This window comes from Rhinolophus sinicus, linkage group LG07 (assembly GCF_036562045.2).
Source record: "Rhinolophus sinicus isolate RSC01 linkage group LG07, ASM3656204v1, whole genome shotgun sequence".
Taxonomy (NCBI): domain Eukaryota; kingdom Metazoa; phylum Chordata; class Mammalia; order Chiroptera; family Rhinolophidae; genus Rhinolophus; species Rhinolophus sinicus.
This window is the reverse complement of record NC_133757.1, coordinates 108,380,858-108,407,663: the sequence shown is the minus strand read 5'-3', so window position 1 is coordinate 108,407,663 and position 26,806 is coordinate 108,380,858. Positions and strand designations below refer to the sequence as shown.

The 26,806-nt window shown below is 40.1% G+C and overlaps 1 protein-coding gene across 4 annotated transcripts in view; it reads left to right on the top strand.

Moving 5' to 3' along the window:
- ARHGAP10 (Rho GTPase activating protein 10) overlaps positions 1 to 26,806 on the top strand; it is a 245,553-nt gene that overhangs the window by 87,162 nt on the left and 131,585 nt on the right. For 3 of the 4 annotated variants that reach the window (XM_074338460.1, XM_074338459.1, XM_019730730.2), the window contains exons 4-10: positions 5,903 to 5,974; positions 13,979 to 14,080; positions 16,460 to 16,570; positions 18,413 to 18,517; positions 21,561 to 21,690; positions 22,584 to 22,690; positions 24,492 to 24,586. In XM_074338460.1, coding sequence (XP_074194561.1) covers positions 5,903 to 5,974; positions 13,979 to 14,080; positions 16,460 to 16,570; positions 18,413 to 18,517; positions 21,561 to 21,690; positions 22,584 to 22,690; positions 24,492 to 24,586 — 722 coding nt within the window. The remainder of the gene's footprint in view (positions 1 to 5,902; positions 5,975 to 13,978; positions 14,081 to 16,459; positions 16,571 to 18,412; positions 18,518 to 21,560; positions 21,691 to 22,583; positions 22,691 to 24,491; positions 24,587 to 26,806) is intronic. The other variant, XM_074338458.1, reaches the window with a different exon arrangement.

Below are 26,806 nucleotides of genomic sequence, written 5' to 3'. Positions count from 1 at the left end.
ACATAATCTGCTTTCTTAAAGAAAAATGATAATGAATTCTAAGTTTAAAAATTTTTTATTAAATTTTTGTTGTTGTTAAAGAACGGGATATAGTGGTATCAAGAACTTCTTGTTTTGGAAGTTTGCTTATTGATCTGCAAACAGTAAGACAGACAGAAACCCCTCATAGTCTTTTCCTGTACTTGGAAGCGTTAGCCCTTGGAAGTCAGACATTGCATCAGATTCATTCTCCAAGTGTAAAGACCTGGAAAGTGCTTTTCTGTAGTCTTTGAGGCCTGGTCCTTTTGTGAAGGACAGACTGTGGAGTTTTAGGGTTTACATTTTAAAAAGCCCTTCATATTTTCATGTGATGGATGCCTACATCTGACATTCACTGAGCATTTCCTAGGTGCCATTCTGATGACTGATGGCACTCATCTGGCCTCTTCAGCTTCCTCTCCTGGTTCTGACTTCTTCAGCTACTTTAGTGACACTGAATTGCTTGTAGTTAATTCCCTGCCCTGAGATTGCTGTTTTCCCCCTCTTCTTCTTTTGCTCTTACTCTTTGCCTGGAAGACTCCTTGGCCCTGTTTCAGGCTCAGCTCTGCCTTGTCTCTCAGCCAGGCAACTTCCTCCTCTGTGTGACCCTCCAGTCCTGTGCAAACCACATTGTATTATGCTGATGTGTGTACATCTCTTGGAAATACTCTCACCCAGGATGAACCTGACCACCCATTTTCTCCCTGCGTTGCTAAAGAAAACTCTCCCAATGAGGGAGATTAATATCTTCATACATTTCCACTCACCTGTGTTCATGAGCCTGCAGCCCTGCCCAGGAAGGTTTGTGTTGCTGTAGCAGGTGGTCTGCCCACTGTTGGTAACGATTCCTCCATTCTCTTCTCTTTTCAGAATTTTTCCCATGCCCAAACTCTAAGTGACCTTGCCTTGTACTTCATGGACAAAATAATAATCTGATAGCAACCCTCTCAGCTTCTCTGCGTGAAATCTGCAAAACCATTTATACTGGAGCGGGTTTACTCCTTACTTCCTGCTATAGAAAGGGAAGGATGTCTACTCCTGTGACAGGCCAACACCCATGCATGGTCAGCATCCCATCTCCTGCCACGCTACAGACTTTGAACCATCTTTCTGGATTCTTCACTTGGCCATTTAGATGCGCTCGTGGCTCTTAAATACTGATCTTCCATATTAAAACAAACAAAGAAACATGCCTTCACTTTACCTTGTGTTCCTTTTTAGCAGCTATCGCTTTGTTCTGTCCTTCATGGCCATCCTTCTGAAGAAGGGTTGTGCCCACAAATGTCTCACTTTCAGTCATTAACCAACTCCATTTTGACTCTTCCTCCCACCTTTTCATAGATGTTGCTCATTCCTTCTTTAATTTCTCCTCAGCTCACACAGTTAAACCCTTTTCTCCTTTCATCCAATCCCCTGCGTAGCTTCTTCCCAAGTCTGTACTCCTGTCCTCTCCTAATCTCCCTCGTCCCGATCTAAGGGCTAGGACCTTGTTGTTCTGTCCTCTAACGTGTCCTACCTATGTTCTTCAAGACTTCAAGTAAACACCACGCACCTGCAGATGACTACCGACTTTCTATCTCTGATCTAGACTTCTTTTCTAGGCTGAGGACCTGTGTCTCTGTCAACTTGTTTTACTAATAATTTGGGAATCTCCAAGCATCTTAAATTTAAAATAATCCCTTACTTAGTGCTTGCTGCCAGCTGCTTTTCCTCAAAAATTTCCAATTTCGATAAGTAGTAATCTTTGTCCTTCATCTGCTGATGCCAGAAACCTGGGTGTGATCCTAGAACCGCCCACCTTTTCCACACTCAGTCCATCATCAGTTACTTTGATTCTCCCTGCAAATATATCTCAAATTTGTCTGCTTCTGTTTATGTTGTCACTACCTTACTCCAAGCCATGATCCTCTCTTGCTTGTATTGTTTTAGAAACCTCCTAACATGTCTTTCTCCTTTCACTTTTCCTCGCCCCTAATCTCTTTTTCTCAGAGAAGCCAGAGAGTAATCTTTAAAATATTTAAATAGCGTTGTGTTAATTTCCCCGCTCAAAAACCGTGTGGGGACAGAGCCCCAGAAAGCAGTTTCCAGGCTCTCGGCCTCACATAGACAGGTGCTGGCTCAGGTAGTAAATGGCCAACTGTGATTGCATGGCCATCAGCTGTGGCTAGTTGGCCGTCAGCTGTAACCAGTGAGCCATTGGCCACTAATATAACTGCTGTGGCTATGCTAGCAGAAAATGGGGGCTAGCAAGAAGATGGTGGCTGAGCCTGCAAGCAGCGCAATGAGGGTTGAGAATTGTGTGGCTCCTGTTTCGTTTCTCCAACCCAGCCGCCAGCGAGAATATAGTGGTATGACTCCCCTATCTATGGCTCCGTGGGTGTCCCTTTTTGGCCTCACCATATCCTGAGTTCTTATGTGGGGAGCGGGAGCACCGACCCTGCAGGCCGCTCCACACGACACATGGCGCAGCGAGCAGGGTACGGTGCCGGCCAAAGCTCTCCGAAGGGCAGCGGAGCAGTTTGTGCCTATGAACATTCAGTCTCAGGAAGACCAGGAGGAGCAGCTACCGGAGAGCTGGACCCCCGTGGAGGGGTGGGAAGACATGGACGGTTCCCCAACCAGCAAAGGCCAGAGAAAGCAAAGGTTGTTGCGGCCCTGTGGGCTGGGAAGTGCTTGCTGAGGTAGCCTGGATGCAGGACTTGTAGTCCCAGGAGGAAACGCTTGCTGAGTTCTCCTTGGGAGATGAGGGTGAGGTCAAGGTCGTCCCTCACCCCCATGACAGCCCTGGCGAATGACTGTGGACTATGGGGAATGGTCTTCTATCCCTAATTTAATGGACCCCTTGACTGTTTGCATGAGAACTTACCAATATGTAGTGGCACTGGCAGATGTTTGCTTTTGTGTCTTGACTGGCCAGCATCGAGAATATGTAAGCACCTTGACTGTGAGTCGCTGTTGTTCCAGCAGGGTACCCTGAGAGGCCCAGAGAGAGTGGCAGTGCCCTGAGAGCCCTGGCTGAGTCCAGGAAGTCTGGCTGAGCCCAGAGAGAGTGGCAGTGCCCCGAGAAACCCTGGCTGTGCCCAAAAAGACTGGTGGTGCCCTGAGTAACCGTGGCTGTGCCCTGAGAGCCCTGGCTATGTCCAGGATATTGCATTCACCTCCAGGCTTCTCGCACAGGGCCCTTCGCGGAAGACGCTTGTCACGTAGATTGTGAGGCGAGAGCCTGTAGGGGTTGAGTGTGGGGACAGAGCCCCTAAGAGCAGTTTCCAGGTTCTCGGCCTCACATAGAAACCTGCTGGCTCAGTAGTAAATGGCCATCAACTGTGATTAGATGGCTATCAGCTGTGGCTAGTTGGCTTTCAGCTGTAACCAGTGAGCCATTGGCCGCTAATATAACTGCTGTGGCTGTGCTAGCAGAAAATGGGGGCTAGCAAGAAGATGGTGGCTGAGCCTGCAAGCTGCACAATGAGGGTTGAGAATTGTGTGGCTCCTGTTTCCTGTTTCTCCAACCTTCCCGCCAGCAAGAATATAGTGGTATGACTCCCCATACCTATGGCTCCGTGGGTGTTCCTTTTTGGCCTCACCATATCCTACGTTCTTATGCGGGGAGCGGGAGCAGAGACCCTGCAGGCCTCCCTGCATGACACCCCACCCGTTAGTGGCTTTCTATCATACCCAAAATAGAATCCCTTTCCCTGGGCCCATACGGCTCTGTGTGTTCTATTTCCCTGCCTTCATTCATCTCTTTCCAGTTGCTGCCTTGTTCTTTATGTCCTAGCCATACTGGCCATTTGCTCTTTCCTATAATACTCTTAGTTTCTCACCTAATCCTTTGCCTCTGCTGGTTTCAGGCTGGAAACAATTTCACTTGCTCGTTGCACCACAAATTCCTTCTCGTCTTTCACATCTTAGCTTAAATGTCATTTCTTTGAGGAAGCTCTCCATAAGCCCATTTTTCTTTACATCTCCTCTAATAAATTTCTTACCATAGCCCTACTCTTCTCCATTCTAAGGAATTATTGGAATTTGCAGTTATACATCTACTTATGTGTTCATGTACCCATTTTATGTCTCGCCACTAGACGGTCAGTTCCACGAGGGCAGGGGCTGTACTTGTTCTGTTCGTAGTTGTAACTGCAATCCTGGCACTGCATGCTCAGCATATATTTGTTTCATGGGAAACTGTACTTTCCAGGTGGCTGCTGGGAATGGGGAAGGACGGTGTGGTACTTTTATTGCAGTGTTGTGTGCTAGTTAGCCTTGGGCTCACACCGACATGATTTTGAATCCCTGTTCCAGTTCTCCGTGAACTTGAGCAGTGATTAGCCCCTGTGAACCCAGCATGAAATGCCGCGCTGACTTCTTTCTTGAGCGGACCAGCCTCTGCAGAAGGTGTGTGATATGGAGGTTTATTCAGGCACAGACGGCTAGATCCGTATGTGGAAGCTTAGGGAAGGACGCTGGTGCTAACACACGTGTGCCTTAGAGTGATATGAGATGTATGTCAGTTGGATCCCTTTGAAAATGTATGGCAGTACCTCTCATGTCTCCTTTCCTGCATAGAATGTGGGACATTCCCTACTGTTTTGGGTAGTCGGGATTCCTGTGTTGTGTCACTGTCCCTGCTCTGTTCTTGAGTACAAAGGACTCTGGCTTGTCGTCGTAGGTCACACTGTGTACAGTGTAGAGAGAATAAAACTAACAGACCTTGAATAGGATCCCTTTCCTTGCCTAGTTCTTGTTCTTAATTCTTTCTTTTAGATCTCCATTGCCCCAGCTTTTTGACACCTAAGTAACAAATTGTCAGGATGGGAGTGAGTAGAACCCAGTTTCTGGCCTGGGAAAGAGAGTTCTGACTCTGAGCATTACCAGTTTTTTGAGGATTGCCTGTTTCACAGTGTGAATGGTCTTTTTCGGAGATACCCTTAAATAATGAAACACGGCAAAGGAACCTGTGGTTAAATCAAGTATCCTTTCCTATTCTAAGTCACTTATATTTTTCCTATAATTTTTAGCTTGGATTTGTGCGGGCCTTTTTTTAGTAAAAAAAAATGATGACACATTGTGGTACAGTCGCTTGAGGTTTCCTTTTCTATTCTGGATATTCCTGGTGTCCTGGAAAGAGAGCATAAGAAAACCGCCCCTCACCAGCCTATTGATGTTAAATGCATTCTCCTTAGGTAAACAGTTCCTTTTATTTTTAGTAGTGTTTGTTGTAGGTGCTGCCTGAAAAGGAAAAGCCCCAAACAAAGTCCGTGTAAGAATGAGTGTGGTTGAGGTTGCAGCCGGTGTGGCTCCTGTCATGCCAATCTCCCCCTGCTGTACTGTTGGCCAGCACGCCCGGTGCACACGGACTCGTGAGCTCCAGTGACTCTGCTTCGCTGATAGATCTTGATTCTTATGAGGAATTTTCAGTAATGAAAGGCAGACTGAGTGAATCTAAACTTGTAGCCACAAACCTAGCTCTTTACATAATGTAGTCTGATAATTTATAATGGAATGTAATTGACTTTTAAATTTCTGAGGCGGGGGAGGGGAAAAAAAACCTCCAACAGAAGCGTTCTGTTCATGAATTTGACAGACCCCTTCACTGTTTACAGACAACCCTCTAGCTATTTCCCCCTAGAAAGAGCTGTGCTGGGTTGGGTTGCACATTTCACTGGCACTTTGCCTCACCGCCTCTTCCCTGAAAATATTTATGGAGATCTTGTGTGTGAATAAATTTAGAAGTGATTTAATGGTTGCATTGGCAGGGTGGGATGAAGCCGTTAAATATGTTGTTGATTTTATTTCTGGGTGGGGTGGAAGACGGAAATGAAATACTACTTTTTTCCTTTTTGGAAACCTAATATGCTGTTCTTTTGTTATCACTCTTGTTCTCTAGGCATTAAGTGTTACTGAGACCCTGATTAAACCCTTGGAAAAATTCAGGAAAGAACAGCTGGGAGCTGTAAAGGTTTGTGTCTAATTTGAGCTTACTTGTAAACAGAAAACGTAGATGCCTCTGCGGCTTCAGTGTACCCCTTCATTGACATTTGGCAGCTTCGAGAGGGATGTTGGAATAAACCATCTGTTGTTTTGTGTTAAATGTGCTTTTTCCCCTTGGGGGTGAGGATATGAAATTGAAAATGAAACAAAAACACCTGGACAGGACGATAAAACCTCTAGTAATCTTCCTGGGCTTCACCTTTCCATTTAGAGCTTTAAAAATAATCTTGAACCAAACAACACGTTTACTCTGAGGAGAAGCATCTTCTCTCTGTAGGGTGCGCAGTTACATTGCCGTGTATCTCACTTTTATGGAGGAGTGTACCATTGTAGTCGTGTTGAAGATGACAGGTGCTGCTATACCACGCAGCCATTGAAAGTGGGAAGAGGATATTAGGTTATGGGGCTGTAATCTCCTTCAATTTACCCAAAATTTATTGGGCTTCTATTATGTGCCAATATTGTTATAGGTGCTGGGGAATCCAAGATGAGTGAACGGCACACTCTGCCCTCAAGGGTGAGGGAGGGAGCCAGGATTTCTGGGGATAATGCAGTGATGTTGCCACAGGGAGCCTGGGATATATTTAGCAACTTCTAAAGTTTTCTTTAGAACTGAGCTTTGCAATTATCTCAGAAATAAATTCCACCAGCCTTTCCTGAATTTTGTGCATATACTTGAGGGAGAAAAAAGAACATTTGCGTGTTGCCCATTTTTGGCTTGGCCCAAGGAGAAGAGAATAACATCCATTTTAGATAGGGAAGAGTTTTTACATTTGTTTATTCCACCCACCACCTAACCCCCCCCCCCCCAATGGCTTGGCAGGGGGTGAGGTTTTTAATGTATTTTTTTTTCTTCCTCAACACACTATTAAAATCCTTTTGTATAAATGAACATTGTGGCCTCAGTGTCTGTAGCTACACAGGTAGGCCATAGAGTACCAGGTTTTTAGTTACTATTAATATTTATGGAATCAATTTTCCTTTAAGTGATTTGTTTAATAATTAGCCGCTTCTTTTTCACGTAGTATTTTAGTGTTTAATGAAGGGTGTGTTTTGAGGGGAGGTCAGGGAGTCCCCCTCCGCCCTCCTCCCCATCTCCCATCCCTCCCTGGGATTATTAGTTGAGCTGCTCCTCGAAGCAGGATTGTGTCCTTTGGCTCCGTAGGAAGACATTGGTGGTCTGGTTTCACATCTGTGACCTGGCCAAGTAATGGGCCTCAGTTTCTTATCTATAGAGGCCTTGGGAGACCTGACTGCTCTGTTTTGTAGTTTTATGATCTGTTTCATCTTGCCTCCTCCAGCTTGTTAAAGCTGGAACATTTTGGTTCTTTTCTCTCTTCACGTGTCATTGGCAGGTGCTGAATGTAAACAATATCCATTACTTATTTTTCTTATTTTAATGGGTGATGGTGGTGGTGGGCAAGGCTGATAGTCTGGAAATGAAAGATAGTGCGACTTAATGAACACATGTATTTTCTTTTTACGTGCCATTCACCCAACTGGGTTTTCTAAATTTCCGGCCTTGCGTTTTATAGTGACTCATTGTCCCACTCAAACATGCCCACCTTCTGATGCTGTGCTTCGTTGGAGTATATCTTATAAAGCAATTTTCAAAATAAATTGTCATATTAAAAGGAAGAATTATTTTCATAGTTTTTTGTTGACCCCTTGAGCCCGTGACTGGCCAATTTCTATCTTGAAGTCCCCGTTTTATTTCTTCATAGTTCTTCTGGCTTCAAGTTCATGAAAGACTCATCATACATTCATGTTCAGCATGTGTGTTGGCTGTCATGCCTGTTGATGTTACCTGTTCGAGGAGACCAGTCATTGTGGGTCATAGGGAGACACCTTTTTTTCTACTGGCAGTTTTGTAAATTATAAACAGTGGAGACAGGTGTTTTTCTTGCAATATATAAACACCTGTCTCTTTCATTAGATTGTTACATCTTAAAGATAAAAGACTCTGCTTTATTTCTTTATTTTCTACCAGCCTCCACTCTGTCTTACTATATAAGGTATCTAATAAATAACCTATTCTACTGATAATCCCAGAAGAACAAGGAAAGGGTTTATAATTTGGATATTTGATTATTGTCTACATCTGTGCTGCCTAAACATTCAATCATATTTTGACAAGCACATGTTGTTACTCCACTGGTTTATCTACTTATATGGGATACTTAAAAATAACTCTATTCTCCTAGGTCAAAGATCGTTTTTGAAACAGCATAAAGCAGTTTTCCTGTGGGGATTAAAAGTAAAAAAAAAAAAAAAAAGAAAAGTCTATGAAAGTTGACCACAGCAGAATTTTTTGGATATCAATGTCAAAATGTTTATCTTCTCTTTTCTCTTCTCGTTTTTCCCATCTGGTATTGCCCTACCCTTTGCCTTTACACAGAAGCTCTTTCAGTTCTGTTTACTCTTTCCTCCAGTTTCCAGAATCCCAAATACACATTTAACCTGTGGTTTTAATGTCATCTAAACTGTTAGGTGGTTTTATACATTGGATTTTTTAAAAGCCGCGAAGTATTTTTTTCTACTGTTGGCTTCTACACGGATATGTTTTCCTTCAATCATGTCTGTTTGGTTTGGGCTTATCCCTCTGTTCTGTAGGTTCTGCTGCATTTTCTGACGTGCTTGCCAGGTTCTCATCTCTGTTTACAAAGCCCCACTGCCCATCACAGGACACAGGTGGGTCTGTGCTGTGTCATACCAGGTCGCTGGTCAGGGTTCTTTCCTCGAGCCCTAGCTCAGCTCCCTAGCTCAGCTCGTACCTCCTCTGAAGTATTTTACCTTCCCCAGGCGCTTCTCACTTATTCCCACATGTCCACACCCCACTGTGTTGGTAGCCATTGCTCATTAAAGTCGACTTAGTCACAGGAAACGGGTACAGGTACCAAACAACATAGGAGCCCAGGAGATCACATAAAAACTCCGAGAATTTCATAAGAGTTATGGTGGGAGAATTTAGAATTGCTCTTTCAGACATTTGAGTAATGAAAACGTGGCTTCAAGCAAGCAGCTTGCAGAGATCACAGGACACAACTAAATTATATTGATAATAGAGCCTATTCAAATGCTATTTTGCAAAGAGCCAATTACCATTTTAATTCAATTAGAATAAAGCATTTAACCAGAAGCATTGAAAAAGGTGTTCATTTCATATAATATAAGTTACTGCCTCAGCCATTACCAGACCCTCACCCCAAATTTCTTTTATATTTCCAAGACTATGTCTCATGGCTAAATGTTGAATAAAAATTGATTGTCTGAGATTCTGTAACTGTTTATCCAAAGTATGGGTGAAAAAGCAAATCTACCTGAATAATTTTTTAAAATTAAGTTTGGCAGAACGGAGAAGAATGTTGATTTAATTTAATTACATTTCTTTCATTTTAGTAACCAAACATTTATCAATGTCTGTCATGTGGTGTGGTGCCAGAGGTCCTGGGATGCAATTATGAATTTAAGCACTGGCTGGCCTTTAAGAAATTGGCAACTCTTTGGGGGAGTTTGTCAAATAAAAAAAAAGCAGTAAAAACACACTGTGAAACATGCAGTAATAGCCAGAGGTGCTCTGGAACATACCCTGTGAAATCTGCTTTGGAGCGCCAGGAAAATCTGTAGGAAGACCTGCTTCTTCCTAGCTTGAGTGCTGTGTCTGCCCGTTAACTGCATAGCTATGTGATTTGGGGCAAGTTACTCGAGGCCTCTAAGCCTCAGTTTCCCAATCTTTAAAATGAGGTCAATGACACCTGTCTCAGGTTATTTTTAAGATTAAATGCATTTGATGATACATTTCCCGTGTCTAATGTAGGGTCTGGCATACATAGCTGCAATTATTTTATCCCATTTACAGCTTGCTCTGTATCAGCTTACCCAACAAGAACTGCTCAGGTTTTGTCCATTCTCTGTGTGCTGGGCTCAGAGGTGACATGCCAGAGTGCTTCTGGCCAGATGGTGCTAAGGGGATGGAGAGGCGACTGGAGCAACTGCACAAGAAGCCATGGTGACTCTTTGCCATTGTCGGTGCCACTGCAGCCATAGTCTCCCTCCACTCGTCCTCTCACAGGTGTCCCCTGGGCACGTAGTGAGTGTGAAGTCAGGTGCTCAATTCTGTGGGTATAAAAGCTGAATTTTTATCTCTCTGGAGAGGCTGAAAAAACTTAAAGGAAAGAGGGAGAGTGAGGTTGGATAAGACAAATGAAGTGTCAAGTAGGAAAGGTGACATGTGGTGCAGGAGTTAAGGGAGTGTAATAATATATTCCGCACATGTGTTTCCTATGTTCACAGGAGAGGTGGCATTTCACCTGGGCTGTAGGTTGTTGGTGTACTAGGGGAAACTGGCTGGCTTGGCTATACAGGTTTTGTTTTAAAAAGTTCCTCCTGCTAGGTATATTACATGTATGTAGGAATCTTGTTTCTTGTATGTGGTGTCACCCTGCCTCTTTATTAAATAAAAAGGGAGAACAGCTGGAAGCTCTAAGGAAGTGTTTAAGTTCTTCTCGAGACTTGTCATGACTTATTATTTAATGTTTAAAATAAGCCTTTTTATTTCCTTCTCCTAGAGAATTTGTAATATGCAGAAAAATTTTTTAAAAAGTCATCTTGGAACTTGAAAAAATAATTCTTCCCCTTCTTTGGAAACAAAACAAAAAATTCTAATACCTTGTGGAAATGCAGACAATTCACAATTATGTTCAAACTTTTGTGAATTCTTTATATGTTTTTTATCATTTTCCCATGGAAGTCTTAATGTGTGGTTTTAGCAAAACGTTGCTTAATGAACTTTTTTTGTATTATGAATATTTACTTTTCTTACGTATTAATCGCATCTTCTCCCTGCTTTGTTGTTTGCCTTTTAGCTTGTTTATTATTTTTTGATTCCTAGAAGTTTTCAAGGCTTTTTGTTTCCTTTTTGCTCAGAAGGCACTTCTCTATTCTGAGATCCTGTGAAAATATTCTTTTGTATGGCTTCATTTTTTACTTGTGACTCTTTCAATCCATCTGGAATTAATTTTGGTACAAGATGTAGTTCTCCTTCTATTTCCAAGTAGTTAACCAATTATTCCAGTACCATTGGTTGAATAATTTTTTTTTACCCAGTATTTTCACACACACACACATACACACACACATACACACCCACACACCCACCCACACACCCACACACCCACACACACCTAATGTATTCAACAGATCTGATTATTTAAACTTTGTTTCTTAGGTTTATGAATTCCCTCTAAGATTGATACAGTATATATCTTATCTGTCTGATTATGCTGTTTTAAGTAATAGCTCTTCTTTACCGGTTTTTTTTTTTTTTTTGCATGTGTGATTTTACAACTGATTACAAGCTGACTTCCTGGGAGTCATATTTAACCTATAAACATAATTTTGTTTGGCTTACTCATGTTAAAATTAAAAAAAAAAATTGTTGCTACCATAAATATGACTGGGTTTTTCAGTCGTTAAAGAGAAATCAGATAAAACATGGCCTGTAGTCTGGGCCTATGTTTCCATATGACAAATCTGCTGGAGCTGTGTTATGGCTGCCTTCCCGTCTAGAGCACATGAAGGCTGCTCTCTGGCTTGCCGTGTCTTCACTTCTACTTAATAAGTTCTAATTCCACCTTGCTTCATTCCTGACCCAGACGCACTTGAGTTTATAATGCAGTGTTACAAAAATTTTTTTCATTGTATTTAATTTAATTTGATCCCTGATAGAACCTTTTGCCTTATGTTGCTCAATTTCTTTTATATATTATGTGTGTGTGTATTATGTAATAATATATTCCACACATGTGTTTCCTATGTTGCAGTGTTAAAGAAACATATTATTTCAGCACAAAAAGTTATATGAGCAGAGACACAGAATAATGTTTTATAATGGCATTGAGGACAACTGTAGGAAGAGATAATTAAGTTTTAAGACTCAAAACCAAAACAGCAGCATTTGTATAATACCATACCATGTGGGAACGGACATATTTCCACGCACATTGGTGGGCGTAATTTTGTTTCTTGGCTAAATTCTTTCTTCACAGAGCCTTGATACAACCATTTTCTTTCATTCCCAACTTTACCCACATCTTAATTTACATACCCCCCTGTTTTGGAGTGTGCTGGGCGTTTTGATGCAGACTTTAGCATCACTGCTTCTTTTGTCTTGTGCTGTGATTCAGACGAAATCAAATGAGTAAAAATGTTTTCAGTATTTTTGGTTAAGTAGTCATTGCAAAGATGGTGAACATTCTTTACTAGATGGTCTTGTGTTGCAGTGATCTTCCTGTCAGTGCAGTGGCATGACTTCTGTTGCTGTTCTGTTTAAACCTGAAAAACTGATGCTCAGAGAATGCTGTGACACTGGGGCAGGGTCACAGCGTCCTAAGTGACCAGGGCTAGAACTTGAGACCTCTGCACTCTACAATATCAACTTCTTAAAATAGCGGAGATTTTGAAATAATGGCCATAGGTTTGTTTTCCTTGATTTTTTCTGTTAGTTATTAAAATAACTGATGAAGACAGTAATAATGAAAAGCAGAAGACAGAGGAACCAAATAGTAATGCCATAAATAAAAATAAACATAAAAGTTATAAATTAAACCCAGGGCATAAAGAAAAAGTGCCTCTGTTTCTCAAAAATTTCAAATTTTCTTACACATAAGTGAATCATAGGATCACAGAATATTAGGGTTGGATTTATGAGTGAGCTAAAAAAATAAATAAAATAAATCCCTGATCTTTTCAAGAAGAAAACTAAGGTTCTCTGTTGTTAAATGCTTTCCCCCCCCCCAAAGTTGTGCAGCTAGTTTGTAATTAAACTTGCAGTAGAAATGGGAAGAAATATCCGTTCCTGAGTCTTTCTTTCCTCCTTTAATGTGGGGATTAATTGAGGACCTTCAGGGGAGCTGGTAGAGGCTCTGTCCTAGGTTCCTACAACAACCATTTTGTTATCCCATGTAGTGAAGAAAATAATGATAAAGGCGAAGAAATAGAATTTATGTGCTTTATTCCATCTCTTTGCCTAATAGCAAAAACATCATACCAGAAAGGGCTGACCTAGGTCGTTATTTTTACTTTAGAAAATAGAAGTTGGAAAATAGGGAAGAGAATGTTCCTTTGCAGGAGGCCTTGGAGAATTAGGGAGAGCTTCAAGGTAATGGAAACATTTTGATAGGGTGAGGACATAGTGTGCTGTCATTGGTGCTCAGAAATGTTTACTAAAAATCTGCTTCAGTTGTTAGTATTAGGGGAGGTAGACTGTCTTCTCTGCGTTTAACGTTTTGGTTACTTGTTTTGCAAAAGGAAAGCAAAGACTAGTTGTAGGCAGTCAGAAATGTTTGTAATGTTCTCCACAGGGCCTCAGTACAAGTACGTCAGTATTATTTTAGGTTTTTTGATAGTGTTCTAGAAATCATTGCTAAGGGTGGGAAGACATGACATTTCTGCTCAGAGGATCTTATATTCATACTGGACAGTGAGGGAAACCCTTTCCCAAGAGGTTTCTTTTCCCCCCAATGTAATGGTGATTTTTTTATGGAGAGAAAAACTTAGTTTTAAATGAATTCAATATCCATGCCAAAATCTGTGGCAAGTTTCATTTTTAAGCTTAACGTTCTTATTATGTGTTCTTCTTTTTAAATTTTTTAAAAATGAGGGACAAGTGACAGGACATTAATTCTAAACACTGATAAGGAGAAAGAGTTGAAAAATAACAGACTTGGTAAAAAGCCCATTAAAGGAAGAAACAAAAAGATAAGTGACTCTTGAATTCTAATGCTGTCTTAGTGATTAATAAACAGTGGCCTGGGTACAGATAGATTTTTTTCAGATAATTTTATCACACTAAATTTATGGTACTTTTTTTTTTTTCAGAATATTTTCATATTTTGAGCTTCCCAGTGGATTTACTATGTGCATGCATTTTTTCCTGTTGAATCATAGTTGTCTGTGTTTTTCTCATTTGTAGGAAGAAAAAAAGAAGTTTGACAAAGAGACAGAAAAGAACTATAGCCTAATTGATAAGCATTTGAATTTATCAGCAAAAAAGAAAGACTCACATTTACAAGAGGTATTGTTTTTATTTTTCTGTTAATTTGTTTCTAAAATTTAATAAGCAGTGCATACCTTTTTAAAAATTTTAAAAAATTTATTGGGGTGGCATTGGTTAATAAGATTATATAAGTTTCAAGTGTACAATTCTATAATACATCATCTGTATTGCATTGTGTGCCCATCACTGTATATTTGCATATCTTTTTTTTCAGGTGCTTTTCTTTTGAAAACTTTTCATCTAGGATTATTAGAGATGGAAAAAAATGAACACGTATTCCCATCAATTAAGAAAAAAGAGTTCTTGTGGGAAAAGACACAAAATAATTAATACATCTTATAGTGATTAAGTATGGATTCATAGTATTAAAATCTTTGATTCTGAGTATTTTCATAGGAACAATTTTAACCATCATTACTGAAGAGCAGATATTTTTAGGAATAGATTAATTGATTGGCTTTCAAGATTTCTTGAAGAAATGAATTTAATAAGCTCATATACCATTTTGGTTTTATGTGAAGGCAGCGTTAATCTGATTTAATGCTGAAAATTTGGGAGGTTTTGATTCATTGGAAGGAGAACATCTGTTTAACTTTTGTTAATAGACTCATTTTTTTTTTTTTTGGAGGCACCACACGTAAGGAGAAAGGAATTTATATTTTAATCTTTCATCTTCTCTATCTCTTCTAAAATTCCTGCCACTTGCTTTTCCTTTCTCGCACGCATGAATGGAAACTCAATGGTTTACAATTTGGAACATATGCTTTCATGAAAAACAAGGCTATTTGCAGCTGGGAGGCTCTTAACTCATCCCACAAGAGTGTGATTTTCTTTTTCTCGTTTATTTTTAAACACATAAAAAATCTGGGTATAATATACCACTATAATATATATTTACGGAAGAATCATCAAAAAGACACTAACAAATTGACTCTAGTATAAACCTGGGTTATATTTAAAATGTCAGATATTTAGTTGCAAACTGGGTGTGCGTGTGTGTGGTCATGTTGACATTACCCACATGTCATTCTCTTTTGTCTCTTTAATACCTTTGACTGACATTTGGATGGCATTCGACAGTTTATAAGAGAGAAAGGAGCTTTTATACCTCTTAATCTCACTACAATACTGTAGGTAGGTGGGGTTCCCTCCATTCTCTCCATGTTTCGTACTATATAGAAAACCACGCAATTGTTACATCTGCTCCCTCATCCCCTACTCTGTCAATTTTAAAATGACAGCTGTTTTTATAGGTTGTCTTCATGCTACCTCTCTTCTCCCCTTATCTTTCTTTTCAGGTATCCTGAAGGGATTTTCATGCCCGGAGTTAATTTCCGCTTCCACTTCACTGTTGAATTAGGTTATCTCATTCTAAACCTTGCTTAGGCAGAATGTTCAGAGCCATCCTTCGCCCTGTCCCTCACATCCCACACCTGTCAGTGTGTCTTCTTTAGTTTCAGAATATACTCAGAATATAGCCTCTTCGTCTGACTGCCATCACCCTGGCCCATGCTGCCGGCATCTCTCAACAGATTACTGCAAAGGCCTCCTAATTGGCCTCCCTGCTCCCACCAATGTATTCCTGGTTTATCTTATGTCCAACCAGCCCAGTGAGCCTTCGTGTTGCTCCTCTTCTCAGTCCCTTCTGATAACTCCCTCCGAGGCCCAGGGCCCCACCCTCCCTGACCTGACACCCCCACGGAACTACACTCCTCTCCCACTTTCTTTCTAGTTAGACGAGATTAGCTAGGACCGTTTTTCAAAGAAGTCCCCTGACTCTTGTGCCCGTTCACTCCCCGGGGATAAGACCGTGTGCGGGCTTAGGAGCGTAACTTCCCGCATTGGGGCTTCAGGCCCTGACCTGCCTTTGAGAGCCTGGCTCTGGAGATGAGGTCCATTGCTGCCACTTTTTCACCTGCTGCCTTCGCTCCCTAATGCTGATGTGACTGGAACTTCCCCCACCCTTTTTCCCAGGCCGACCTCAGACTTAGAGGATTTGTTAATGGAAATGATGTTTATGTGATTTGGATTCTGTGTGTGTAGTTCAACCTTGGATGTCAGTTGTTTGGGTGAGTTTTTCATGAAGAGCCTTACTGTTTGAGCTTCAATCCTTTGGGGTCAACCTCATCATAGAGAGCAGGGGCCGGCAACCTTTTTCTGCAGAGTCAGACAGTAAATATGTTAGACGTTCGCAGACCGTGAGGTCCCGAGTACCTGCTCAGTTTGGTTGTAGCAGGAAAGTAGCCATAGAAAGTACACAAATGAATAGTTATGACTATGTTCCAATACAGCTTTATTTAGGAAAACAGGCAGCAGACTGTAGTTTCTCTGACCTCTGATCAAGAGTTTCACTCCTCACTGTCTCTAATTTGACCAGCCTCAATTATGTTAATTCAGGCAGACATCCAAGTGGAGCAGAACCGGCAGCACTTTTATGAACTGTCTCTTGAATATGTATGTAAGCTTCAGGAAATCCAAGAGAGAAAGAAGTTTGAGTTTGTGGAACCTGTAAGTATTATAGCAGGCTGTTCTGCTACTGGATTTTTGTGATGGCATAGACATGCTTTTCTTTTCAGACCTAATCTATGATTGCTAGAGGCTGTAGTGCAGACATATGAAGTAAGACATCATAAATTGTAAAAGGGGGACACAGATAGCCACAAAGGTGAGGAATCACTGACAGGTCAGTGGTTCTCAGCCTTAGTTGCACAGCAACATGCAATGAATAGTATTTCTTTTGCTACGTGGTCTCAAGAGCTCTGAAATCAGATGCATTTTCTGCCATCCTTTTGTAGTTCCATCATTTAATGAAAATCCCCGTAAAAGAATTTATATTGGAATGTACGTGAGAGTGGGGTTGCTGGTGGGATAAACTTCACTCCACTCAAGTCTGTTTCTAAAGCACATACACCAATCCAGACTTTGGCACTTTCAACAATTACTGGTAACGAATTATTTCTAAAACTAGTCACAATGTGTATGGCAACCTAAGTTAAGAACTAGTGTGTGGAACATTTGAAACTATTTTGTGCGTTACTCTGACCTTTCTTTATACTTATTTTAGAAACACATGATTTTTGTTTGTGCTTATAGATAGGTATTCTAATAGCTTCCGTTCTTTATGTACTAATGTCTATGCACATACATGAATATGTTTATCTTCTGAATCAAAACATAAAGGGTATTTCATACGGTGGGTTTTAGCAAGAAAATCGAGAAACTGCAATTCATGAGTCTCAATTTAAATTTTAATTTGAAAGTAGATGTTTGTGTGATTTTTTCTAAAAAACATAGCTTTAGTGCAATATAATTCACATACCTTGCAATTGACCCATTGTGTCTATAATTTTGAGAAACAAAAAAGTAATCAGGTAATGATTAATTAAAAATTAACATTCATGGAAGCTATAGTCCAATTGGAGTACTAGAATGAACCTAAATTAGAGAAAAAAAAATTATCCTTCTTAAAGCTTTCTTGTTATGTGAAATGACAATAACGGACTACATTTATAGAGTGTTTACAGTGATCACGCATTGTTCATGTCATTGTTCTTAGTCCTTTACTGTGTTCATGCATTTTGTCCCTTCCAGTAACTGAATAAGGAGATATTTTTATTATCTCAGTAAATAAGGAAATTGAAGTTGGGAAAGTTTCAGTAATTTGCCCAAGGTGTCATAACATTGTAGATGTTGGGAATTCACCCTGCTGGCCCCTTGACTCAGAGTCCCAAAGTCCTAATCATTCCCCTAGATGACATCTGAAGAAAATGAATTTCAGGGTTTCCTAACTCTCACCCTACATCACTTTACTCGCTTAAATTTGATCATCTGTGGGGCAGGAGTTGCTGCTTTCTTTCTAATCAAGAAGGGCAGGTAGAGAGTAGGTAGGGCTTAATTACCCGCCTGCCTCTGCCCCTCTCTGCCTGGTCACCACCGAATGTCCTGGTCAGCAAAGGAGGGACGTTGCCCTGGATATGCCGTTGGAAAGAGCTGTTAGCTGTTTGATTCTGTGATTTCGTGTTCCTTATAGCTTCTACTGACCTACAGTGAAAGGTTTCAGTTATAAATGAATATAGGCATTCTCGGTTAAAGACAACATTTCTTCTAGACGGCATATTATAAGAGCTGTATAATGCCTCTGCTATTTAAAGAAAAATTATAAAGCCTTTTTTTATAAGGACAAATGAATAAATAACATACAGCTAGGTTTAATTGAATTCTAGTGACTTCCTTTTATTTTACTTCGGTAGAATCACAGTGAGATGTCGGGGTGGGGATAAGTGGCTGTTTTTATTCTCCCCCTCCCCACCCAGAGTTTTTTTGTGCTAATGTCGCTCTTCTTTGTCTTAGATGCTGTCATTTTTTCAGGGAATGTTTACTTTCTATCATCAAGGCCACGAACTTGCCAAAGACTTCAATCACTACAAAATGGAACTACAGATCAACATTCAGAATGTAAGGAAATGAAAGCTTTCTGGTATCCCAGGTGTTTGAGATGCGAATTTTGAACTGTTCTCTTAGATGAAAAGCCTTGCACTAAGACCAGGCTGAGCTCTTGGTACTGAGAAGCTAAGGCTGCATTGCCACCTTCTGGTTGCTTCTCAGTGTAGCAAACGTCTCTCCAACTGGGTGAGGCTCAGGGAACTCTGCCACCTGGTGGCTCTTTTTTTATTCCATGTAATTTATTTTTCTATGGTTTTCAGAAACGTCACTAAGTATGTTTTTATAATCAAAAGTCACATAATTTGTTTATTTTTAATTTTTAGTTCTCCAGTTTTATTGAGATATAATTGACAGACAATACTGTGTAAGTTTAAGGTCTGTAACACAGTTACTTGACTTACATATATGGCAAAATGATGGCCACAGTAAGTTTAGTTAATGTCCATCACCTTATACAGTTACCCCCCCCCCCATTTTTTTTCCTTGTGGTGAGAAATCTTAGGATCTGCTCTTCTATCAGCTTTTAAATATCCTATACAGAACTGTTAACTATAGTCAGACTGCACTTTTTGTAGCAGTTCTAAGGATAAGCTTTGTAATGTAACTGTGAGTCCTCTATGTAAAAAGCAGACAAAAGAGCTTTCTACTTTAGATTTAAGGCAGTTCAATTATAACGATCTGAGTTTTTTCTCTTGTACCTGTATATCTTACTTGAATTTTTTTCCCAGGTAGACTTATGGCATGAGGAATTTTTTCCCTGTGTTTTAGGCATATTCACTAATGTATTGTGTTCACAGTTGCTGTTTGCTTTATTTTTGTGGAAAATACAGGCTTTTGATTAGGTCTTGGAGAAAGAGATTTTGGAGAACTTTATCTGTTAAACAATATAATGTATGTGATCTTGATCAGAAGGTGGTAGATGTGTTTCTTCTCAATACTGTAGTTGATTTTGGAAGTGAAAAGCTATTCAGGTTATGTTTAGTATAATTTTAGGCCTTGTTAGAAAGACAGTGAATTTTGGGACAAACTCTTAGTCTATACTCAAAAGACATTCAAGTAGAAGAATAGGAATCTCTGTGCTGTTTGCTGCCTGACTTTAAATTTCTTCAAATCTTAGAAATTGAGTATGAATGTTTTCTGTGTAGGTTTTGTTTCTATGCTTTTTAGTTCTCTACACTTGGGAATATAGGTAATAAAATCTCTTGAATTTTGTAAATCATGTCAGTTTGTATTTGTGCATTGTTTAGACATTCAACTGGATTAAATGACTAAAAGAGTAAATCCCCCTCCCCATCAATGCATATAATGTAACAGAATTTTAAAAAATAACACAATGTATATATAGATTAGTCCTAACTTCCAAATATCTCTGTAAGTGGTAGAGTATTTAGTCCAGTGGTTCTGCGACTTTTCAGAATACTTTTGCAGGCAGCAGAACACAGTGTTGTAAAAAGAGCATTACATAGTTTAGAAGATTAGATTATCCTGATTTCTTCCCTGCACTGACTGGCTGTCTAACTTGTGGAAATTCACTTTTTCTGTCTGGACCTCATCTATCAAGTGCAGGGCTGGCTTTGATGAGAACCTTCAGACAGAACTGGATCTATAGTTGTGGGGCCAGCCTCCAACGAGAAGGCACGGCGGAGCCCCTTGTTAAACAATGAAGCATTTCAGGACAGCAGCAGAGCATTACACCAAGTGGGAGATCTGAGCACGGGTCCCTGTGTGAGTGCACAGACTGCACGCCCTGGAGGCCAGCTGTTTCTCAGCATCTGGGGTGACTGAGACAGAGAAAAACATCAACCTGGGACTCCTTTCTGAATCAGAAAGCAAGGGATTACTCAGAATTAGGGGGCGTGTCAGAAGGCACTGGAGCCAGCCAGAAGGGGCCCCACTGGTCAAATCTAGGACAATGTTAGAATTAGCATAAATAATGAGAGTATTGGGTACAACTCATGTGGTAAATAGGAGTGTATGTGTGTGTGTGTGTGGGTGGGTGGGTGGGTGTGTGTGGCATCTTAACATATATATAGCATGCATATATATTTGCATGTATAGATGTATATGTATAACACACACAGACACACACAAACACAGAAGGAGAGAAGTGAGGATTTGGAGGGACTCTCAGCCAAGTGACGAAGAAGGAGAATAAAGTCGGTATAATCAATATTAAGATGGGGACATGAGACATGGATGGCGAGAAGGAACTGACCATCAACAAATGAGTCCCACCTCTCTGTAGTCCTGCAAGGAGTCATTTTCATCTCAGCTCCTCCACCGTTTCACATTAGCAGTTTTTCGGTATTAATACAGTTATTTTTGAGGATGGGTGGAGGAGATATTCAGAAACTCACCAGTGCCGACTCATCAGTCGCTTAGGTAATTTTGTCGCTTTGGCTTGTATGTGCGTTGTCAGTGTAGCCACTTGACAGAGACATTGGCAAGCCAAGTGTCCTGTGGGTCAGAAATGTGCTTGGTCGCCTCAGATATCAGATATTATTTGTAGGTGAGATTTTTTTCTTCTTCTTTTTGTGAGAAGAACTGTCATTTTCAAGTGCAATTGCCATGGCCTCAGAAAAAAATGACACTCTCATTTATTTATTAGTTTTAAAGAAGAATTAAGTTTTTAAGATTCTGATCACTTACCCATGTTGCTAATATAATAGTGATAATGAATCAGATTGATTGTTGCAAAGGAAAGACTTCCCAGATGGATATTTTATGACCTATTTTTCTTTCAATTCTAAGATTTAGTAATATTGTGTGACTTGGATGCAGAGATTCTTATGTTGAATAATATAATTATTTTTGATGTTAGCAAGGTTCAAAAGTCAATAACCCCCAGTTACCTTGACTACTCTGTTGGCTACTTTACCACTATGTTTTATTTTCTTTTCTCAACAAAAGACACACTGGAAAGAATGGGTATGTTTTGAGAAATTAATAGAAGAATACTACAAATTTAATTATAGTTATCCAGAGACTTAAAAATATACGTGAAAAAAATCATGTAAGAACTTAAAACTTACGTGTGTTTTTTAATCTCTTTCAGACGAGGAATCGTTTTGAAGGAACACGGTCAGAAGTGGAAGAGCTTATGAACAAAATCAGACAGAATCCCAGAGACCACAAACGAGCAAGTCAGTTCACAGCAGAAGGCTACCTGTATGTACAGGAAAAAAGTAAGAGGCCTCCAATAGTAATGAATAGCTCATTGAAAATTATTTTAAAGCCTCTCATTGTAATTACTCTGACATTTTTGAAATAATTATTCCTACCACTTTCTTTGCCTCCTCCTATCCTAGAAGGTGTATTTTACATTTTGGGGGAAGACACATTCCTGCTTTAGGAGGGGGCGGTGAGGTTAGGAACTCTGTGAGCACCTTGCTTTCCAGCCACACCCCTGAATCCTGCACCCCACTATTTAAACTTGCTTGTAAGGGAGCCAGAACTTGGTGTAAGGCTGAAGCGGCAGGTTCTCTTTTCCTCCTTTTGCCTCACCCCATCCTTATCACTAACACACACACACACACACACACACACACACACACACTCTCTCTCTCTCACAGTTGTCCCTCAGTATTCTCAGGGGGTTGGTTCCAGGACCCCCCAGATACCAAAATCCTCGGATGTTCAAGTCCCTTGTATAAAATGCTGTGAAACACTGCATGCCCCATGTGTGTACCCTCCCGCCTCCCCCACAAGCTGCTTCTCCAGGTTAAAGTCAAGAGGGACACGCTTGTGTTTTTCCTTCACGTCCTTTCTTTCCACACCAATCTGAGAGAGTTTTTTCTTACTGTAATTGTCAGGTTGATTGCAGATGGCTGTAAACTATGTCTTTAAGTCCCTTCTGTGTTGCTGAAAACTAATAGGACCTTTTCTCCAGCGATCTCTGAGGCTTCTTATTCCCCTCATTTTCCCCTTTTTTTTAGAACCATTTAGTGTTTCTGGTTTGTTTCCTTGAACTGTCTTAGTTGCTGCTTTATTGGGTTTTTTCCTCTTTCATGATGTGTTTGGAACTCTGCATATTTGCTTGTTTATGAGGAAAAATCGAAAGTTCTGTTTCTTATTGCAGGGCCTGCTCCATTTGGTTCCAGTTGGGTCAAACACTACTGCATGTATCGGAAAGCGGCCAAGAAATTCAACATAATCCCATTTGAGCACAGATCTGGGGGGAAACTTGTAAGTAATTTGATTTTACATTTTGTATTCTATGTGAGGGAGTCTTTGAGGGTGTTGTTTTAATGGTATTTATATTCATTAATGATAAATACATTTTATTTTGTGTTCAGGATTAAAAGCTTTTTTTTGGTTTTGTTTCTAAATAAAATAGGCTAGAAAACAAAAATTCGTATTTTCTGATGTGAGTGCATGGGTTTTTATGGTCAAATTTTTTTTTTTAAGGTTAGAATTCTTTTATGTCCTTGTTATTGGACAATAAAATTAACAACTACTACAAGCTTTCATGAGTCAGTGGTCTGACTTGACACAGAAAATCTGACGTGCACACAGATATTCACACCCTGAAAACATAGAGTAGATGATCTATAATGAATTTTACTGTTTTTCACTTAGGCATTCCAAGATCTGTCTTAGGTATTCCCCATTTAGTACACTTCTCTCATAACAATAGCAAAAATAATGCACGCTAGCAAGAAAAGGGCCAGGCGCCCATGGGTGTTGGCTCTGCAGGAAAGGTGATCTTTATATGTGTTTTAAATAGAACCTGCAGCTCATAGCAATACTCTGGAGTCTGATACCAGTGTGGAACATCATTGGTTAACACATTTTAGGAAAGAAGGTCAATTCCTTGCTTGCTGGGTGGCTAGACATGATTTTGTTTGTGTGAATACAGAACTAACCCAAGTTTACTGTCTATGTGCATATACTTTGTAGCTTCCTGGAAAACAATATATATTTAAAGCAGCTTATAATACAAGTACATTTTTGTAATAATGAAATAGACTTGGAAACTCAAGGGTATGGGGCAGAGGAAGAAGTGGGGATGATACTCGGAAAGCTGGTAGAGTTAGGATTGAGCGTGAGGGTAGAGTCTGTTTCCTGTCAGAGCTAACTCACATCCTAAGATACGTCTGCTCTGTGATGCCTGTTTCTTTCAGCCACCAAATAAAAACAAAAACAAAAAAAGTATTAGAATATAATGACTGTGATATTTGGAATGTTTGTATATTTGAATGTTTAATATTACGTGGAGATCCTCATAGTCTATTAGGTTGGTGCAAACGGAACTGCGGTTTTTGCAATTATTAACCTTTTAAACCACAATTACTTTTGCACCAACCTAAGAGAAAATGTTAAAATATTCTATAAGTGTGAACTCAGATTTCTTACGGTTCTACTGAGGACCTGTGTTCCTGCATTGCTTCTGTCTCCCGTCCTCTACCTCCTTTTCATGCTTTTAGAGAGGATGGTTTAGTGAGCTAAAATGGTACCATAAAAAATTAAGAAAAGATAATGCAGGATAGTTCTTTTAGGATATATGGGAGCCACACAGATTCAGTGGTTCTGGCTTTAGATGATCACGATAGCTGATCTAAGGCCTTTTTAGGTAGATTCTGTAGGTCAAAAATGGTCACCTGCTGGCTAGTTTATATGGCATAGTATAATATGAAATAAAAACAAATTGTCATTCTTTTTAAAAGAGTACGGTAGAAGCATAACAAATACTCTGGCATGTGGAAACTGTTTTTGTTAATCCTGCTCTTAAAATTAGCACTCATAAGTTCTGGTTTAATGTTATTGTCTAGATCCTGTCATTAAAGCAGGATCTAGAAAACCTTAAGGAAAGGAGAATGGCAGAAATGGTTAAGATTCTAAATAGTGTTTAAATAAACTAGTTTGAAAGAGAACAGGATAAAGGAGACATAAAATCTTGAACCTTCCCCACCCCTAATATAGGATGCCTCAGTGTATACATGTTTGTATTATCATTTTTGAGAATGTTTCAAATGATTATTTGCAGGGCGATGGAGAGGTGTTCTTTTTGAAAGAATGTACCAAAAGGCATACTGACTCCATTGACAGAAGATTTTGTTTTGATGTAGAAGCTGCTGACCGGTAAGTTACTGGAATTACTGGATTTCATGAAAGAATCATTTTTAAAAATGATTTAAAACAAAAATGGAGGTAAATTGCAACGGCGATTTCCAAGACCTGAAAGAATGTTATGTTATTACATTTCCAGTCAGTGTATTACTCATTGTGAGCTGTTTAGTCTTGGTCACTATGTTTAGCTGTGGGGCGATAGCTTAATCTTGGGTGATGTTTGGAGTCATTCTAACTAGTGTTGTCAACTTACAGAATAACCTTGGAGCATTTCATGGTTCATCCAAGCCTACTATGTGGCACTAAAAGACGCAGTAAAAGTGATAGCATTGATGACAAAGCGAAAAAGAGGTGGTGGTGGTTATCAGTCCAGAATGATACTCATTTTTGCGTGTGGGAATTTTCCGTGCGCATACTCTGTATGTGAGGGAGGGTCTTAGCAGTGCTTTGTTTATTAAAAGAGTAGTGTTTTTTCTTATTGTATGCCTTTTCAGTTATTTAGTTATAAAAGAATCTTTGCCAGAGAAAAAAGGAAGTAGGAAAAAGAAAAAAGTTCACTTGTCAGTTTTCTTGTCTGGCATTTATTCTGGGTCTTCCTGTAGCACCAAGGAAAATCATGGTACTTGTGCGTGTGTGTGTGTGTGTGTGTTTCCTTGCAAGCTCTGGTTTTGGCAACAATAATGTTTAGATAAGACTGTGTCATATTTGTATAATACAACTTTATGAAATTTTTTTTTTTAAACAATAGTTCATTTCAGGTCAGGACCCAAGAATACAAAAATAATGGTTCCTCTTCCCTTAGATGACGTAACTAAGTTAATGGGGTTGGTGTAGAGAGGGAAGATTTGTGCTTTACTTTCTGGTAAACAAATTGAAAACCAGGCACATGAAAATATGCCCTTAAGCGTCATGATAAATTTGGCACTGACATGAAAAGGACAGGTGGTTTAATGAGCATTTCACCAAGATAGATAAAAAAATGAAAAAGGTTAAATTTCAAGCCAGTAAGGACTGGTTCAGAAATTTTGAGAAGAGGTTTTGGCTGTGTAATCCAACTTGGGCCTCCCATATTGAGCATGTGTTGAGTTCTTTCTAAGTGCCAGACAATGCTCTTCTGTGCTTTATCTCGTTTAATGCTCCCCACACCTCTATCAGGTCGATATTATCCTTCCTGTTTTAGGATGGGAACTGGGACATAGAGAGCTTGAGACCTAGCTAGGATGTGAAAGAGCTGAGTCTCCTACATTCTGCTTCTAGAGCCCAAGCTCTCAACCACTGTGCTATAGTCCTCAGAGTGGTACCTTGTAATTGTGGTATTTCCTAAATAATTGACGAAGGTGAGTCAGCAGTGACGTCTACTAGAAAATGTGCTAAATGAGGTTCATCGGATTTGTTTTGAAAGCAGGGTACCTCTAGTTCCTCATACATTGTTTTAATACAACCTGCATTATTTTTTCCAAACTCCATATTTTCTCTAAGACCTTGATGGTACCTAATGCTCTTCCTCAACCTGACCCTTCTAATGACTGCAACCTCTTCCCACCCCTCACACAGGTTAACAGGGAAACTTAGTTATTTTTATCTAGTAAGGATAATACCTTATAAGGAGACTCTCAGAACTGGGGACGTCCTTAGAAGTGATGGACTCTAGTGGTTTTCAAAGTGCTTTCTAGGGAGACCCTCTTAAAATTTTCTGCATATGCAAAACACACAAAAAAGAGTTTCCCTATTAAAATGGGTAGGATGCCTGGACTCCTACCCTTTTAGCTTCCTTCTGGCAGGAATATTTAACTATATTGATACCCAGAGCTTCTTCTAGGAACTTGTGGCAGGGAGACTACGAATCTACCATAGATGATTAAAGAAAAGCTTACGGAGGATTGGACATCTAAGTGGATAACTGAAAGATGATTTGCAGTCAGCTGGGATTGAGACTTAACTTATATTTTAGGCAGAGTGAATAGCAAGCGTGAAGGCCTGGAGACAAGGACATGACCCATGTGAGGTCCCCTGGAGAGGTCCCTTCACTGGAGCGGAGAGCCAGGGAGAGTGGAAGAGGAGGCTGGACGTGTGGGCGAGGGCTTGCTTACCTTGCCCTGTGGAGCTTAATTCATTAAATGGTTTTAAGCTGGGCAGTGAGGAACATAATTATATCTGCTAAAGCTCACTCTGGCAGAGAAAGGTTTGGATGTGGCAAGAGTGGAGGAAAGGGCCATGAACTGGTGTGGTGGC